The sequence below is a fragment of the Capra hircus genome, chromosome 14 (genome assembly GCF_001704415.2).
Source record: "Capra hircus breed San Clemente chromosome 14, ASM170441v1, whole genome shotgun sequence".
NCBI classification, from domain to species: domain Eukaryota; kingdom Metazoa; phylum Chordata; class Mammalia; order Artiodactyla; family Bovidae; genus Capra; species Capra hircus.
The window spans coordinates 50,885,293-50,904,614 of record NC_030821.1 but is presented as its reverse complement, the minus strand read 5'-3'; the positions used below and the strand labels follow the sequence as shown (position 1 = coordinate 50,904,614).

At 36.9% G+C, this 19,322-nt stretch overlaps 1 protein-coding gene across 9 annotated transcripts in view; it reads left to right on the top strand.

Moving 5' to 3' along the window:
• CSPP1 (centrosome and spindle pole associated protein 1) overlaps window positions 1-19,322 on the top strand; it is a 113,738-nt gene that overhangs the window by 8,147 nt on the left and 86,269 nt on the right. For 7 of the 9 annotated variants that reach the window (XM_018058441.1, XM_018058439.1, XM_018058437.1 and 4 more), the window contains exons 2-3: window positions 8,140-8,248; window positions 10,125-10,236. In XM_018058441.1, the coding sequence (XP_017913930.1) occupies window positions 8,150-8,248; window positions 10,125-10,236 (211 nt within the window). In that variant the 5' untranslated portion in view covers window positions 8,140-8,149. Of the gene's footprint in view, window positions 1-364; window positions 400-8,139; window positions 8,249-10,124; window positions 10,237-19,322 lie in introns of those variants that run through there. The other 2 variants (XM_005689039.3, XM_018058438.1) reach the window with 2 other exon arrangements.

Genomic DNA, 19,322 nt, shown 5'->3' with positions numbered 1-19,322 from the left:
CATCCCTCAATTTGATGAGTAATAAACCCAGTTAGTTTAACTATAGTAATGTGCATGGTGTTCTTTGGAGGGTATTACCAGAAGAATGCTTACTAGTATTTTTGACTCTTCGATATAGTATTTGAGATGTTATACTCTAATCAGGTTAGACAGCAGGGCAAAATTAGAGATAATTAAACATGTACTTATATCTGCTAAATTTTATATTTTAACTATGGCATCTTTAAAAAAATATTTACCTATTTATTCATTTTGGCTGCGTCTTGTCTTAGGGGCATGTGAACTCTTAGTTAGTTGCAGCAAGTGGAATCTAATTTCCTGACCAGAGACTGAACCTGAGCCTCCTGCATTGGGAGGGCTGAGTCTTAGCCACTGGACACCAAGGAAGTCCCAGCTAAGGTACTGATACGTTTTATACTCACTACCACTGCTTAGAAATGTTTATTGCTATGATAGCTGTTCAGTGAAATCAGTTCTAGAATTTATAATTGATGTTATTGTAATAAAGAGAAATCCACTTATTTATAGATTCAAGGTTTGGTTAGAATTAAGAAATGAGCATGTTAAACTGATAATTATTAAGAGACCTTAATTAACTCTTTAACAGAGTGAAAGAGGCCTGTTAAACGGTTTTTGTTTTTAGATTTAAAGACATTTCTGCTTAAATTCTTTATAAAATCGTATAGCAAATTATATTATTATGTATGTATTCTCCCATCATTATTTTTTATTTTTTCAGATATAAAATACTTAAGAAAACTAGGAAGTTTTAAAAAGTGACTTTTTCACTTGAAACTACTGTTTGCTGTTGAACTGTTTTGAATTTTTATTAGGAAAAGCTCTTTTGTGAAAAACTGCACTTAACTCTTCTTGGTTTGCAATATATTTTGCTAAGGCCACATTTTGAAATCAGTGTTCTTTTTGGAAGTAAATAATAAAATGAAGTTCACATTATGTACTACTTAACTAAATATAAATTTCAACATACTTCTTTTAGGTAAAACTTGCTTTTCTACATTTCTTCAAATTATTATTGTCCTCCAAACATTAAGTGCTTCCCTGGTGGCTCAGCTGGTAAAGAATCTGCCTGCAATGGGGAGACCTGGGTTTGATCCCTGGGTTGGGAAGATCCCCTGGAGAAGGGAAAAGCTACTCACTCAGAATTCCATGGACTGGAGAATTCCATGGACTGTACAGTGCATGGCGTTGCAAAGAGTTGGACACGACTGAATGACTTTCACTTTCCAAACATTAAATTTTGTGGATGCCTTTTTGGTTAGCTCTCTTGCATTTAATATTGTTTACTACATTTTTTTCTCATTTTTTTTCTTCTGTAAATTACATTGACTGGGTTTTGCTTTGTATCCTCTGTTAATTATTCCTTCTTTGTACTCCCCACCCCAACACCCCAGCTTCAATTCTTCTGTTACCACCTCAAATGAACATTCCTATCATTTAGTTCTGGATCATCTTTTGTACCTGTCTGCCTTAATTTTCCAGATCTTCAGCTATTGTCTTTAAAATTATTAACTTTTAAACAAAGATTTCTAATGTGGTCCTCTTGAATCTGTTGGAAATTTCCATGAGCTAGTTGGTCATCATCAGTGACTAACTGTAACTTAACACAGTGAAACCAAACCTTGCCAAACTACTCAGCTTCTTCTGACTTATTTCTGTCCAGGAGTCTATTAATGTTTAGTTTTCAGGACTTAAAACTTCAGTTATCACTGGCTCCTTTCTTGCCAGACATTGAATTAGTCATTAATTTTTGTGGATTTTTTCAAGGATTTATTTAAAAATAAATTAGTTTCAGTGAGAAAAAGATAGTTGTTTCAAAAACTGGTGCTGGAATTTATATCCAGATGCAGACAGTTGAACATTGATGACCCTTACCTTAAACATTTGAAATGGATCATGGGTATAAGATGTAAGAAATAATACATGTAAGATAGGTGGTTATAAAACTTCTAAAAGAAAACATCGTTGTTCAGTCACTAAGTTATGTCCGACTCTTTGTGACCCCATGAATTGCTGCACACCAGGCTTCCCTGTTGCTTCTTGACCTGCATACAGATTTCTCAGGTGGCAAGTAAGGTGGTCTGGTATTCCCATCTCTTTAAGAATATTCCATACTTTGTTGTGATCCACACAGTCAAAGGCTTTAGTATAGTCAGTGAAGCAGTGTAGTTGTTTTTTGGAATTACTTTGGTTTTTCTATGATTCAGCATATATTGGCAATTTGGTTTCTTGTTTCTCTGCCTTTCCTAAATCTGGCTTGTACATCTGTAAAAGTTCTCCATTCACATACTGTTGAAACCTAGCTTGAAGGATTTTGAGCATAATCTTTCTAACATGTGAAATGAGTGCAGTTGTAAAGTAATTTGAACATTCTTCGGTATTGCCTTTCTTTGGGGTTGGAGTGAAGACTGACCTTTCCAGTCCTGTGGCCATTCTGATTTTTCCAAATTTGCTGGTATCATGAGTGCTGGCATACTGAGTGCAGCACTTTAACGGCATCATCATTTAGGATTTGGAAACATAGAAGAAAATATTTGTTAGGTTAGGCAAAAGTTTCTTACATATGATGCAAAAGGCACAAACAATTGATTAAAAATTGTTGATAAATAGATAAATTAGACTTCATAAAATTTAAAAACGTTTGCTGGTTGGAAGACATCATTGCACGTGTTTATAGCTGCTTTATTTATAATTGTCAAAATCTGAAAGCAACCATGCTAGCCTTCAGTGTGGGGTGAAGGAATGGATAAAACTGTGGTACATCCTGACACTGGAATACTTTTCAGTGCTATAAAGAAATGAGCTAAAAAGCCATAAGAAGACAATGAGAAACCATTTCCTTCTCCAACGCATGAAAGTGAAAAGTCAAAGTGAAGTCGCTCAGTTGTGTCCAACCCTTCACGACCCTACCAGGCTCCTCCGTCCATGGGATTTTCCAGGCAAGAGTACTGGAGTGGGGTGCCATTGCCTTCTCCGATGAGAAACCTTAGTAGTATGTAATAGTAAGTGAAGGAAGCCAATCTGAATAGGCTACATACTGTGTGTTTACAACCATATGACATTCTGGAAAAGGCAGAACTATGGAGACAGTAAAAAGATCAGCGATTGACAGTGGCTAGAGGGGAGGGAGAAATGAAAAGGTGGAATACAGAGCACTTTAGGGCAGTGAAACTACTCTGTGTGATACAGTAAAGGTAGATCCATAGCATTGTACATGTGTCCAGACCCATAGAATGCACAGCACCAAGAATGAACCCTGATGTAAACTATGGACTGAAAGTGATATTATGTGTCAGTATAGATTCATCAGTTGTAACTTGTGCCATTCCGGTAGCAGATATTGATAATGGATGAGAGACTACATGAGTCAGGGCAGAAGATGTAAGGGAAACCTGTACCTTATGCTCCATTTTGCTGTGAACCTAAAACTGCTGTAAAAAATAAAGTATTAAAAAAAGACATTAAGAGAATTTGAAAACAAACTGCGGACTGGGAGAAAATATTTACAAAACGTGTTCGATGAAGGACTTGTATCTAGCTTATATAAAAGTATTTTTTGCTTGTTTATTGCATCTCAATAAGAAAACAATTTCATTTTAAAAATGGGCCTGAAGATTTGAAGACTTTGGGCCAATGGTTATTTATATCGATATGTGAATAAGGATGTGAAAAGATGTTCAACATCATAGTCATTAGAGAAATGCAAATTAAAGCCACAATGAGAAACTTTAACATACCCACTAGTGAAGTGCAAGTTGCTCAGTCGTGTGTGACTCTTTGTGATCCCATGGACTATACAGTCCATGGAATTATCCAGGCCAGAATACTGGAGTGGGTAGCTGTTCCCTTCTTTAGGGGATCTTCCCAACCCAGAGATAGAACCTGGGTCTATTGCATTTCAGGCAGATTCTTTACCTGCTGAGCCACCAGGGGAGCCCAACATACCCACTAGAATGACTGTTGAAAAGACTGAACGTACCAAGCGTTAGCGAGGATATATAGCAATTGCAACTCTCGTACACTGCTGGTTGGAATGAGGGGAACAGTTTCTCAAAATGTTAAAGCAGAGTTACAGATGACTCAGCAATTCCGCTCCTAGGTATTTATAGAACAGAGTTGAAAGCACATAGAAACCTCTATACAGATATTCATAGCGTTATTCTTAAGCAAGCTTTCAAATGGAAACAACTCAAATGTCTACCAAGGTATGAATAGATAAAAAACATTTCCATATAATTGGATGCTATCTGCTTGCCACGCAGGAGACACCGGAGACGTGGGTTTGATCCCTGGGTTGGGAAGATCCCCTGGAGGAGGAAATGGCAACCCACTCCAGTGTTCTTGTCTAAGAAATCCCATGGACAGAGGAGCTTGGCAGGCCACACAGTTCATAGGGTTGCAGAGAGTTGGACACAACTGAGTGACTGAACACACACCGTAGTAAAAAAACAACTGCTTACTGATAGATGCAACTATAAGGATGAATCTTGGAAACATTACATTAAGTGAAATAAACCATATAAAAAAGACATCTATATGAAATTTCAAGATTAGGGAAAAGTAGACAGAAAACATATCTTTGATGCCCAAGTCAGGGGTGGGAGTGAGGATAGATTGCAAAGGGGCATGAGAGAACTTTTTTGGGGTTATGGAAGCATTATAAAGTATGACTGTGGTGATAATTGTACTACTTACTAAAACTTCTGTTCACTTAAATCAGTGAGTTGTGTGGCATGTAAGTTATTCCTCAAGAAAACCAACAATTTTGGATTTAAAAAATCCAGGACTTATAGAAAAAAAACCAAAAACGTTGCATGAAGTCTTACAATAAACTGAAAAATAAATCAGTGGCAACTGATAAATATATATGCAGGGAGTGATAAAATTGGAAAATTAGCATTTTGCAGGCATCAGGAACCAAAGGTTAGATCAGTTAAGAATCACCAGTTGATGCTAAATCTTGGAAATTTGTTTAGGAGCAGAATATTTGCATGGTGTAAAAATACCATTTTATAGACTGCTTATTACTTATAAGGAAACAGTAGTGCAGAGATCAGTCTTGACCACCATGTGATAAAAAGTAACATCACTAGTAAAGAGCAGGTGAACGTGTGTCTGTCATTGTTGACACCTTTAGGACACATCAGTTCAGTTTAGTTCAGTCACTCAGTCGTGTCCAAGTCTTTGCGACCCCATGAATTGCAGCACGCCAGGCCTCCCTGTCTATCACCAATTCCAGGAGTTCACTCAGACGTTCATCGAGTCGGTGATGCTATCCAGCCATCTCATCCTCTGTCTTCCCCTTCTCCTGCCCACAATTCCTCCCAGCATCAGTCTTTTCCAATGAGTCAACTCTTCTCATGAGGTGGCCAAAGTACTGGAGTTTCAGCTTTAGCATTATTCCTTCCAAAGAACACCCAGGGCTGATCTCCTTTAGAATGGACTGGTTGGATCTCCTTGCAGTCCAAGGGACTCTCAAGAGTCTTCTTCAACACCACAGTTCAAAAGCATCAATTCTTTGGCACTCAACCTTCTTCACAGTCCAACTCTCACATCCATACATGACCACTGGAAAAACCACAGCCTTGACCTTTGTTGGTAAAGTAATGTCTCTGCTTTTGAATATGCTATCTAGGTTGGTCATAACTTTTCTTCCAAGGAGTGAGTGTCTTTTAATTTCATGGCTGCAGTCACCGTCTGCAGTGATTTTAGAGCCCAAAAAAATAAAGTCTGACACTGTTTCCCCATCTATTTCCCATGAAGTGATGGGACCAGATGCCATGATCTTCATTTTCTGAATGTTGAGCTTTAAGCCAACTTTTTCACTCTCCTCTTTCACTTTCATCGAGAGGCCCTTTAGTTCTCCTTCACTTTCTGCCATAAGGGTGGTGTCATCTGCATATCTGAGGTTATTGATATTTTTCCCAGCAATCTTGATTCCAGCTCGTGCTTCTTCCAGTCCAGCGTTTCTCATGATGTACTCTGCATGAAAGTTAAATAAGCACAGTGACAATATACAGCCTTGACGTACTCCTTTTCCTATTTGGAATCAGTCTGTTGTTCCATGTCCATTTCTAACTGTTGCTTCCTGACTTGCATATAGGTTTCTCAGGAGGCAGGTAAGATGGTCTGGTATTCCCATCTCTTTCAGAATTTTCCACAGTTTATTGTGATCCATACAGTCAGAGGCTTTGGCATAGTCAATAAAGCAGAAATAGGTGTTTTTTTGGAACTCTCTCACTTTTTTGATGATCCAGCGGATGTTGGCAATTTGATCTCTGGTTCCTCTGCCTTTTCTAAAACCAGCTTGAACATCTGGAAGTTCACAGTTCACGTATTGCTGAAGCCTGGCTTGGAGAATTTTGAGCATTACTTGACTAGCATGTGAGATGAATGCAATTGTGCGGTAGTTTGAGCATTCTTTGGCATTGCCTTTCTTTGGAATTGGAATGAAAACTGACCTTTTCCAGTCCTGTGGCCACTTCTGAGTTTTCCAAATTTGCTGGCATATTGAGTGCAGCACTTTCACAGCATCATCATTTAGGATTTGAAACAGCTCAACTGGAATTTCATCACCTCCACTAGCTAGAATGTGGAGCAGCTACACCCTTCATAACCTGCTAGTGGGTATGTAAGTTGGTATAACAACTTTGGATTACAGCTTTGTATTGTCTGCTAAAACTGAAGCTACACATGCTCTACGATCTAGAATCCTTACTCCCAGGTATATATCCAAGAGAAATGTGGGCACATATTCTCGCTGTTTGTAGCACTGTTGTGCATAATACCCCCAAACCAACAGAGCTCCAATGTCCATTACAAGTAGAAGCTGATAAATTATAACAAATTTATCTGCTTCTACTTGTAATGGACGTTTCACCTATGTAATATTCTTTCTGATGATGCATAACCTGAATTTAGTCACAAAGAAACATTAGGCAGACTCCAAATAAGGACAGTTCTGTTAAAAGAGTAGTTGGTTGGTGGGCTGTATTACAAAATATTAGTGTCATAAACGACAGTAAGGTTGTAGAAATGTTGCAGAGTGATGAGTAAAGAGACGTAACAGTGAAATGGTATACCTAACCTAGACTGGATCCTAGATGGAAGAGAGAGAAAAATATGGTGTAGTGGGTAGTATTAGATCAGGTGACAATGTTGGAACATGGACAATAGATTAAAAAATGTTACTGAAATTGACAAGTATGTTGAGATTATGTAAGAAAATAATTTTAATACACACTGAAATGTTTAGGGGTAAAGAGCACTGATATATGTAATTCATGCTGTGAATAACTTTAGAAAAAATTGTGGAAAGAGGACAAACTTGTGTGCACAGAGGTAAAGCAAGAGGTGCAAAATCTTAAGCAACAGAGAATGGATAAATAATATACAGGAATTCTCTGTACTATTCCTGTTGTTACTTTTTTTGTAAGTCAGAATTATCTCTAAATGGTTAAAATAAATTTTAATAAAAGTTTTGATTTAAGGTTCAAAGGTTTTTTTTTTTTTCTGATGTGGTGGTAGTTGTTCATTTTCCTTTTCTGTTATTCATTTTCTTTTCTGATATATTAAATATGTTGTAGGTTTTGGGGGGAGTTGAGATTGAAAGCTGGTAGGCAAATTTCATTCAAGCTTGTTTGATGTCCTCAATTTGATAATTGACACTGAGTACTAAATGTAGACTGCATGTTAATAATTAGCCTAAAGATATTCTGATATAGTTATGCTCACTAAAGGGTTTTTTAATATTTAGACTGTGATCTTTTTTAAAAGATACTTTATTTACTTTTGGCTGTGCTGGGTCTTCGTTGCTGTGCAGGCTTTTCTCTAGTTGCAGAGAGGGGGGCTGCTCTTCAGTTCAGGTGCTTGGGCTTCTCATTGTGGTGGCTTCTCTTGTTGTGGAGCATGGGCTCTAGGGTGCACGGCCTTGTTAGCTGTGGCTCCCAGGCTCTAGAGCACAGGCTCAGTAGTTGTACACAGGCTTAGTTACTCCAGGGCATGTGAGATCTTCCCATATCAGGGATCGAACCCATGGCTCCTACCTTGGCAGTCGGATTCTTTACAACTAGGCCACCAGGGAAGCCCTAAATATTTATTAAATTTTTTTTTAACTTTTAGTATCTTCAAAATGGCTGATAATTTGGATGAATTTATTGAAGAGCGAAAAGCCAAATTGGCCAGAGACAAAGCAGAATTGGAAAGTGAACTACCGTACATGGAAATGAAGGTAAAGATAATAATTTTCTTCTAACGTGTTTCATTAAATTGTCTGAAGATTACCCTCTTTAAATGCAAAATATCTTCTTCTGGGAGTGAGAAGCTTCTGTTTCAGTTTAGTTTAACTGTACTATCATTCTAAGTCTGAGACCCTGAACCTGGATAAGATTTCAGTAATTTTGAATGCAATTTTTCTTCTGTGGTGTTTTGTACCTCACAGTTTCTTTTCTCTCTTATTAGAGTTTTAATTAATAAGTTATGTGCTTCCTAACATGATTAGGAGACTAATTCTAATGCAAGGAACTTTCAGAATATAAACAGAAGAGATGTAAAAGCAATTTCTTATACTCTTTGTGAAAAGGTTCATTTTTTTAATGAATCAGTATCTTAAACATTTTTGAAATCTACAAAAATGAGTTTATAAGGATAGTTTCTTTTGTGTATTTACTTTTCAGAATATAAATCTGTTAAAATGTTTCTGAAAGCAGTGTCTGAAAAAGCTTTCTTAAAACTTTTCTAGCTTTGATATTTATTGAGGCTGCTGTGTACTGTGCTGGGCTCAGAGAATATAGCCATGGTCTAGACAGATGTGGCGCTTTTTCCCGTAGGCTCAGTGTGTGTAATAAGAAACAGGATGTATGTTAATCTGTGTCATATGGGTCATCTTAATTAGAGGAATCGAATATAATGACTTGCCCAAGACAGTCTTGCTTTTCTTGTTGTCCCAGTGTCTCATCTGGTTTAGCATTTGCCCTGGACAGAGGTATCCTGGTGGAAATGATAAATAACACGGACACCATAATTATAAAATAATTTTATTCATATAGCTAACATTTATTGTGTGCTAACTATGGATGAGGCATAAAGTCTTTAGCGGTTACGCTGATACTTTGCATCATGAATCTATGAGATAAGTACTGTTGTCATTTTCCGAATGAGTAAACTGGTACATAGTGACGTTAAGTATGAGACTTAGGTGATAGAATAGTAGAACTAGGCTTTGACCCCTGGCAACCTGAATCCAGTGTTTATTCTCTTAACTATCTTTGCTTCCATAGTACCTGCCATGTACAAGGAGCTGTGCCAAGGACTTTACATGTATGATAGCATTTAATCATAAAGTCTCAGTGAAGTAGGCAGAATTTTTGTTTGTTTTACAGATTCCAAAAATGAGGCTTAAGGGGTTAAGTAAATCATCCAGGCACGTACAAGATTGGATTCATGTGTCCAGCTCCACAGTTTATGCCCTTAACCATTTTTCAGTACTCAGGACTGACAGGTTTAGGAGGGAGTTATTAGATAGCTTTAAATATAGCTTTATTATGATTTCTACCCACTCCAGTGTTCTTGCCTGGAGAATCCCAGGGACGGTGGAGCCTGGTGGGCTGCAGTCTATGGGGTCGCACAGAGTTGGACACGACTGAAGCGACTTAGCAGCAGCATTATGATTTCTAATACTGTAGCAAATAGATAATAATCTTCAAGTCTTAGGTCAAGTATCACCTACTCAATCAGGCCTTGCAGTTCCTCCGTTATCATTTCTGGGCCTCCTTACAGTTGTTCTTTTTTTTTTTTCTGTTTCTCCTCTGTGTCACTCACTTGTTTGTTATCACGGTAGTTTATAAGCTCTGTGATGGCAGAGATCCTTTAGTATTTCTTCACTACCTGTTTTTGATGCTTAGGACAATATCTGGTGGGAACTCAGTGAATATTTGTTTAGTCAGTGAGCTAAATAATAGAACATTGCAGCACTAATAAATACCTTTGAGTAATTCCTCAAACCTTACACTTAAATTTCATTTTAAAAATACCACTGAAATTAATTGTATATTTTTGGAAATTTTTTTTTCCCCCCACTGCTTTTGTAAATATTATGTCTCTTTCAGGGAAAAGCATCAGAGAAGCTTTCTGAAAACAGTAAAATATTAATCTCCATGGCTAAGGAAAACATACCACCAAACAGTCAACAGACAAGGGGTTCTTTAGGTATGTCTTTAGGTGTGCTAAACTGAATTTAAGATATTCTTAGCAGGCTGTTATGAAGGAGCTTTGTCTTGTCAGAAAAAAAGACAATTTTTGAATCCTAGTAGCTCCTTCCTGTCTGGAATCTTGTATGTGACAGTGTGGTCTACATATGAAATATAATGTATACTGAGAAACTTGTTCTCATTGTAACTGTTATTGTCTTGGTTATGATTTATAGAAATCATAGCAATAAATATGTGTCATAATTGAAAATTTTGAATGGCATTTGTGTGAGAAAGTGTGTTAATTGTTGAATAATAATGGTGGAGTTGCTTTTATTTAAAAATCAAAGAACTATGCTTAAAAGATAGAAAACATTACTGATGACTATTTTGAAATTATAAATAAGTTAATATTTCGGTATATTGAGTTTTTGATTATGGTTTGGTATGAAAATATTTGGGATACTACCTCATTTTAGCTTTTCGGTAGGTGTATTTTTTCTTTTAAGAAAATATATGAATATTTAAAAATTGCCTTGTGAATTACTGATGATAACTGAACCTTTTTCACATTAAAGAAGTCAAATATGATTACTCCATTTGGTTAAAGCATTATTCTTATGTGGATGACTTTTCATGGCCATGAGTATACTCCTAAGTTGTTAGTTGCTTTGCATTTGTATTCTGCTAGGAGTACATGGGGATGTTGGCCAAAAGACTGCTGAATAGTTTAGTGGGCTCTCTATCTCTACTAGAAAAACAGCTCAAAATGAATGCCATACTTTTAGTATCATATATATAGAAAACCTTTTCCATTCTGAGTCTGTTACAAATTATTGGGTAATGTACAGCTTTTGAGGAAAAAGCAATGGCACCCCACTCCAGTAGTCTTGACTGGAAAATCCCATGGACAGAGAAGCCAGCCTACCAGTAGGCTGCAGTCCATGGGGTCGTTAAGAGTCAGACACGACTGAGTGACTTTCACTTTTCACTTTCATGCACTGGAGAAGGAAATGGCAACCCAGACCAGTGTTCTTGCCTGGAGAATCCCAGAGACAGGGGAGCCTGGTGGGCTGCTGTCTATGGGGTTGCACAGGGTCGGACATGACTGAAGCGACTTAGCAGCAGCAGCATACAGCTTTTGAAGGAGGAAATAACAACCCACTCCAGTATTCTTGCCTGGGAAAATCCCATGGACAGAGGAGCCTGGCGGGCTATATAGCTCATGGGGTTGCAGAGAGTCAGACATGACTGAGCACGCACGCATGCCTGCAGCTTTAGTGAACTAAGTATTATATTGGTTAAGTGCCTTAGTCTCTAAGGCACTTAGTTTCTTTATAACATAAAGAGGTTTAGATTATCTTCTAGCCCTAAATTTTTATGAATTAAAAATTTAATTATTCTGAGAGATAGTGTTTTGAAAGTTTGATAGTAGGTTCTCTCAAGCACTAAGGTGAATCAGTGACTTTCTGGAGTTATGAGTTGCTTTGGAATGTGGCTCTCATGCCTTTGCAACCTGGCATCAATTATTTAAGCTCTTTGTTTCCTCATCTTAAGAATTGTGTCTTTCTTAAAAGGTTATTGTGGCAGAGGTTGAATATGTATAAAAAGATGAGTGGCCCATTAATGATGGACAATAAATGTTAATTTTCATGACTTTTTACATTTTCAAACTAGGTTTTTTATTTTTAAGAACTATATTAAAACTTATTCTTTATTACATTCACAAATCATGTAAGTTTAAAGTCCAGTTTAACAGATAATGACTTCTCCCTCTTCCTTAACTGGTATCCCTTATTCATTCACAGGGCTTTATTTAACATTAGTGTGCTCATTACTCCTTAATCTCTATCCTAATTCCAGTTTCTTTGGTGAGCTCCAGACCCATATGTCTGATGTTTTAATGACATCTGTACTTGGATGTCTTGGACTCAGAATCAACATGTACAAAATTGACTCCTCTCAAACGTTAGTGAGCTGGCTTTGTGGTCATCTTTGACACCTTTTTTCCTTTTTGTATCCCACAGCGAATGATTACATAGTTCAGATATTCTAACATCTAAACCTCAAATAAGTTGACTTTTCTCTAATTCCATAGAGATCATTTTATATAGGTGTCCATTGGCTTTCACTTAGATATTTTTCCCTAGTGTTCTTTTTGTTGTACCATCTAGCCTTCTCTGTTAAGTCTCTGCACTCCCAGTTGATGTCTTCCCCCAAACCGAATCGGATCATGTTAGTCTCTATTTCAAACCCTTCAATGGCTTCTTATTTCTGTTATGGTGATTTTACTCTTTTATTACCCTTACCAGATTGTGTTGGCCATTCCTACCTTATATTCCTGTGACATTGGCTCTCCCCCTGAAGAACAGTTTTGAACTTGTTCAGCTCTCTGTTTTACCTCAATAGCACCCCAGCTTTTCTGCCATTGTGTGTTCATTGCCTAACACTGTGTCTAGCACTTTGGTGTTTAGAAAAGATATTTTGAATGAATGAAGGTCCCATGGCAAAAGTAAGCAATTTTGTTAGGTGTGTAAAATTTAATTTTCATGGATTATTTTTTTGATTGCCAACTGGAGTATAATTATTTTTGATGCACATTGAATCTTTCTAAAGAATAATAATTTCATTTTGTATCTTTGAGCATTCAGTTACTGATTTCTCGCCTGAATAATTGTGGTCTTAAGATTAGGCCAAATACTTAATTTTTGATGTTAGGAAAAATGTAAAGTAACTTGGCAACAGTTTTCCATAAGTGATTTGAGGCATTATAAAACAAAGTGGTCTAAAATTTATACATTGAATTAAGCTCAGTGACACCATACTTTGAATGAGTAATTAAGCATAGTAGCTATCAGTGATAGGTAAATTAGCAATATTTGTTTTAGCCAATGAAGACAGCCTATTAATAGCTCATTGTACAGTTGTCATGTACCACTACATTTTTATGATTATGTAAAAATTCATTTCTGTTAGATGATGATATTCATGGATAATGCTTATCCATGTAGCTCCTTCTTCCACCAATTATACCTCTGACCAAAGGATTTGAGGAGTGTTAAGACTTCTACAAGTCTTAATCTGCAAGGCTTCTTTTACTTCAAATACCAGGTGCAAGTGTGGAGTTCACGGGCCATCCTTCCTTCAGACGAGCTGTTTCTACCACCTCTTCAAGTTTGATAACTCACTAGATGACTCCCAGACCTCAGGAAAGTGCTGTACTTATCGTTACAGGTTTATTATAGCAAAAGGATACAGATCAGCCAGCCAAAGGAAGAGACACACAGGGCCTGGTCTGGGAGGGTCCAAATGTGAAGCTTCCATCAGCCTCAGGGATGTGTTACCCTCCTAGCACATCAATAGGTGACAGTATAGAGTGTTGCCACCTAGGATGCTCACCCGAGCTTTGGTGTCTAGAATTTTTACAGGGGTTTCATTGTATAAGTGTGAATGATTTTGTCACTGTCCATGTGGCTCATTCTCTCCAGACCTCCTACTTTCCTGGTCAGGCTGATGTTGCATGGGTCAAAGGGCCAAACCTCCAACTACATGTTTGATCTTTTTGGTGTGAACAGTCCCCATCTGTATTATCTCTTTAGCTTAAAGCATCTAGAGACTCATTGTGAGTCACCTGATTAGTATCAACTTAGGGGTTTGTTCTGGGGACCTGTCATGAGTAACATATGATCTCATGACTCAGACGATTCCAAGAATTTAGAAGTTACCTCCCAGAGACAGAGGCTAGCTAGATTCTTATACTCAGCATGTGCATGGCTTAGTTGATATATGCTGATGAAATGGTGTCATTGATAAGGAGTTTGTTAGAATTACTTAGATTTAATGAAATTATGAGAAAATTGGCTAAAAACAATCTGTAAAAGCAAATGCTGTTTTCCATCTCCCTAAACCATTTCTAGGCATAATACTTGTTATTATTTTATTTAAAAATCCTAAACCTTTTTGACCAGCTCATTTTCATGTTTCATAAGCATTATTGATGAGAAATGCTTCCTTTAATCTTTTAAATTTAGTTCTGTCATACCTCAGTCAAAGATCATCCCCTCATTCTTTCTCTTCTTTAGAGCAGTTGAACATTTCCCCTTAGATTGGTTGAGCATTATTCTTTTCATTTTGATGTTTTATATCCTGGAAGACATTTTTAACAAATGAAATAATATAGTAAATACTTTCAACATTTTTTTAATATGTGTGTATTTTGACTCTACATCCATAGATTTTGTACTGATTTTAAAGTGTAGTTCATGGCTCAGTGATAAGGATGAGAGCATTGCTGTATTTAAGATTTTTTCCCCGCTGTGTTTTTCATTAAAGAAATAAAGGAAAACGTGCACATGGTAAAAAAAAAATGACACAGAAGTATATATAGCATGAGAATTGATGATCCTCCTAACCTTGTCCTCTAGTTATTTAGCAGTTTCTTGTATACAGTGTCATGACTAGACTGCACACATGTGTATAACCCTCTCTTCTTTTTCTGTATATGGTAGCATAAATCCTGTTGTGCATTTGAAGATACCACCATTTACAGTATAGGGGCATGACCATGACCTCCTGAGATTAAAAAGAACCTTACTGTTTGTTGACAGACCTGGAGCAGTTACTGTCTGCTGCTAGGGTTTCCACTGCAGACTGGCTGTTGGCTGCTGTTTGGAACTTAGCTTGTAAATAGTTTCTTACACTGATGAAAAGAATGGCTCATTGTGCCTAAACTTTATATAAACCATATGGTTTATGTAGAGTACCTGCTTTCTGTCTGTAGAGTCTAGAATTTCGGTACCTACTAGGCAGAGGGTGCCTGAGTGACCAGCTCCTATTAAAAACCCTGGGCACTGAGTAGGGAGCTTCCCTGGGAGATGACACTTCACATGTGCTGTCACAGCTTGTTGTGCAGGAATTAGGCACGTCCTGTATGATTCCACTGGGGAAGAACTCTTGAAGTTTGAACCTAGTTTACCCTGGACAGTGCCGCATTCCTTTGTTAGTTTTGCTTTGTATCCTTTTGGGGTAGTAAACCATAATTGTGAGTATAATGGCTTCTGCATTCTGTGAGTCCTGTCAAGTCACCAAACCTGGGGATGGCTTTGAAGACTCCCAACACATTCCCTTTCAGTCTTTATTTTTTCTGGTTCCTTTCTATCTCCCTCACCTCTAAACTTTGGATACTCCAGAATCCATCTTTAATGTTTGTAGGCCCTAGGTGTTTTTTATCTGTCCGCCATTTCTAGGCAATATCTCTCACTTATATCAAAGTGCCATTGATTTCAGGCTCCAAAATGTCCCAAATTTATTTTAGCTTTCATTCTTAGAGGTCAAGTAAATCTACAAGCAAAAAGTTTGCAGATTATTGACGTAAGAAAAAATTTTTTTCCTGTTACTAGAAATTAGTATGATTCATTCTAAATACAGTTGTGCTTGTGGAAATTTGGAAAAGAATTATAAGGAAGGAAAATTACATTGCTGCAATTAAAATTAATATCAGAAAAGAAGCAACAGCAGAGTTTCATACTGCAGCGTCATTCTAGGGTTTAAGCTAAAAAAAGATTTTGGATATTAGGCAAAAGAAAAGAAAATCGTTTTTACTAATTTTTAGTAGTACTTTTAACTGTCACTCCTTGTAGCATATGTGGTCTTAGGTTTCTCTTATTCCAAGTTAAATCCCAAACATTCTGCCTCTTTGGTGTAGTTTGTACAAGTCAAATGGGTCCTTTGTAATAATGTCTTTTAGCTGAAGTTCTCCTCAAAGTATTTATTTGCATCTCTTGATAAGTCATTTGCTTATGGAAAGGCTTAGTATTATTTCCTATAATTTGTCCTTTGATTATTTTGACATAATACTTGTTGATGGTAATATAATAATGAAAAGAAGAAACTAAGTGTTCCATGGTAATCTGTAAAATATTTACTATGAGTGGTATTTAGAAAATAAAAACTAATTTTAAAAAGGTTACACAGTGTAGTTTTAAATATTTAACCCATACCCACTATGGAAACCAGATACTTTTAATTGCTCTAGCTCTGAAGCATAGTGTTAACTTAGAGTCAGTCACTGATGTTGTATTTGGTGAAGTGACATCACTTCAACTGACCCTAAGGTGACACTGATGCTTTACTTGCCCCTGGAACAATCAGAAGACAACTGCCCTGCAAAAGTAAGTCTCACCATATTTCTTAGTTCATTAAGTCAGTTAGGATCCCATCATTAATACTTAGTTTAAAGTGCACAGAATATTTAAATTGTTCTATACAGTTCTTAATTTTATGTCTGTGACTTACCTCTGATATTGTAAAATATTGGTACCAGATAACAAAAATAATTAAAAAGTATTTTCTGTTGACTGACCATTTAGTTAATAAAATTTTAAATAATTCTGAAGGCATTATGTATTCTCACTCATCTTTTAAGACAGTTATTATAAATACTATTTGAATCAATAGTGAAAAGCAGATACTCATGATAAACTTCTATGAATAGTAATTATAGATGAAAATGAACCATATTTTTCTTTATTTTCTTTCATATAAACCCACCAAGCAGAGCTGAAAATCAGCAGCAAAAGCCACCTTAAATACGTGACTTAAAAAGCTGTAAGTTACTTGTTCTGCTGAGTAGGAAAGCTGAGCACATTGGGGGGCATCATCCTTATAGCATTGTTTTCTTTTCCTCCTTGACACAATAGTGCATCCATTGTGACCCTGTGTAACTAGAGACATGGAACTCTGGTTACTAGTCATTATGCTTACTCTTTCTATGCAGTCATACTCCTAAAAGCAGAGATGAAATACTAAGAATAGTGTTTTTCTTCTTAATCTTTCTCTTACTCAAGCATTCATTTATATATTCATATACACATTTATTGTAAAGTTGAATAAAGTATGGACAGTGCGTTCATGGATTTTATAGCTTAATTTCATGTCTGAAATTTCTTCCTGAATGTGAGAGGCAAACCATTTTTCTCTTTAGGCTTAAATTCTGTCTCTTTGAAAATAGGTTTTTAAATTTTCTTTGTGAGGAAAGAATGTCTTTCTCAAATGAATTTATATGGAATGCTTTAGATTCTTCTGGAAGAGAATTAGGAACATGAGTAAGAGGTGTCTTTAAGGAGTCCTCTGTCATACCCTCATCATTAGGAGTTAAGTAGGCCAGGAGTGCTTATGAAGAGAATTTGGGTTTTTATGGTAGAAACGGGAATTTAGTATTACATAAAAATCAATAGACGTTCATTTATATTTAAAAGACTTTGGTTTTATTTTTGCTCCTGAAACATTTTAATGATATAACGAAGCAGTGATATGACACAGTCATGAACAGTTTCCATCATTTAGATGCGTTATGAGGAATAAGGCAGAAAAAATGGTAATATCCTTGTTGGTGTATTACTTACAGTCAGTTGTTTCATCTGTATTTCTTGTAGCTGACTTTGAGGAAAATTATTTTGTTCAGAAATAATATTTTATACTTTAGTATTGCCTAGGAGGACTAAAAAGCGAAAGAAGCTTCAGAAATTGTAACACGTGCTATTGGTGCTTGACATAGTGTTTCAGTATTAAAAATATTTTTAAAGTATATAATTTGATTTTAACTGTTTTATTAAGATATAATTTACATACCATAAAGTTTACCCATTTAAATTGCACAATTCAGTGGTCTTCAGTGTATTTACAAGTTGTGCAGCCATTGCTGTGGTCATCATCCCAAAATGTAATTCGATTTTTGAACTCTTGCATAAGGAAGCCCTACTCAAAATGGAAGTTTTTCTTAGAGGACTAAGATTCTTTTACAGAGTTTCTATTTGGAATGACAAAACTCTGGAAATGGGTAGTGGTAATGATTGCACATTTTGAATGTACTTAATACCAGTGAATTGTATGCCTGAAAATGGTTAAAATGTCTGTTTTACCACAATAAAAATTAATATCCATTTATATGAAATCAGAAATGGCAGCTTTAATAAGTTTTGGAAATTTCAGCCTAAACCATGCATGGCTGTTTTTATCAGACATGTTATATTCAATATCCTGTGATAAACCATAATGGAAAGGAATATGAAAAACTCCCTGGGTTCAGAAGATCCCCTGGAGAAGGGAAAGGCTACCCACTCCAGTATTCTGGCCTAGAGAATTCCATGGACTATACAGTCGATGGGGTCATAAAGAGTCGGACATGACTGAGCGACTTCACTTTCATTTTGACATGTATATGTATAACTAAATAACATTGCTGTACAGCAGAAATTAGCACAACATTGTAAATCAGCTTTCAGTTCAGTTCAGTCGCTCAGTCGTGTCCGACTCTTTGCGACCCCATGAATCGCAGCATGCCAGGCCTCCCTGTCCATCACCAACTCCCGGAGTTCACCCAGACTCACGTCCATCGAGTCAGTGATGCCATCCAGCCATCTCATCCTGGGTCGTCCCCTTCTCCTCCTTTCCCCAATCCCTCCCAGCATCAGAGTCTTTTCCAATGAGTCAACTCTTCGCATGAGGTGTCCGAAGTACTGGAGTTTTAGCTTTAGCATCATTCCTTCCAAAGAAATCCCAGGGTTGATCTCCTTCAGAATGGACTGGTTGGATCTCCTTGCAGTCCAAGGGACTCTCAAGAGTCTTCTCCAACACCACAGTTCAAACGTTTGCATCAATTCTTCGGCACTCAGCCTTCTTCACAGTCCAACTCTCACATCCATACATGACCACTGGAAAAACCATAGCCTTAACTAGACGGACCTTAGTTGGCAAAGTAATGTCTCTGCTTTTGAATATACTATCTAGGTTGGTCATAACTTTTCTTCCAAGGAGTAAGCGTCTTTTAATTTCATGGCTGCAGTCACCATCTGCAGTGATTTTGGAGCCCCCAAAAATAAAGTCTGACACTGTTTCCACTGTTTCCCCATCTATTTCCCATGAAGTGATGGGACCAGATGCCATGATCTTCGTTTTCTGAATGTTGAGCTTTAAGCCAACTTTTTCACTCTCCTCTTTCACTTTCATCAAGAGGCTTTTTAGTTCCTCTTCACTTTCTGCCATAAGGGTGATGTCATCTGCATATCTGAGGTTATTGATATTTCTCCCGGCAATCTTGATTCCAGCTTGTGTTTCTTC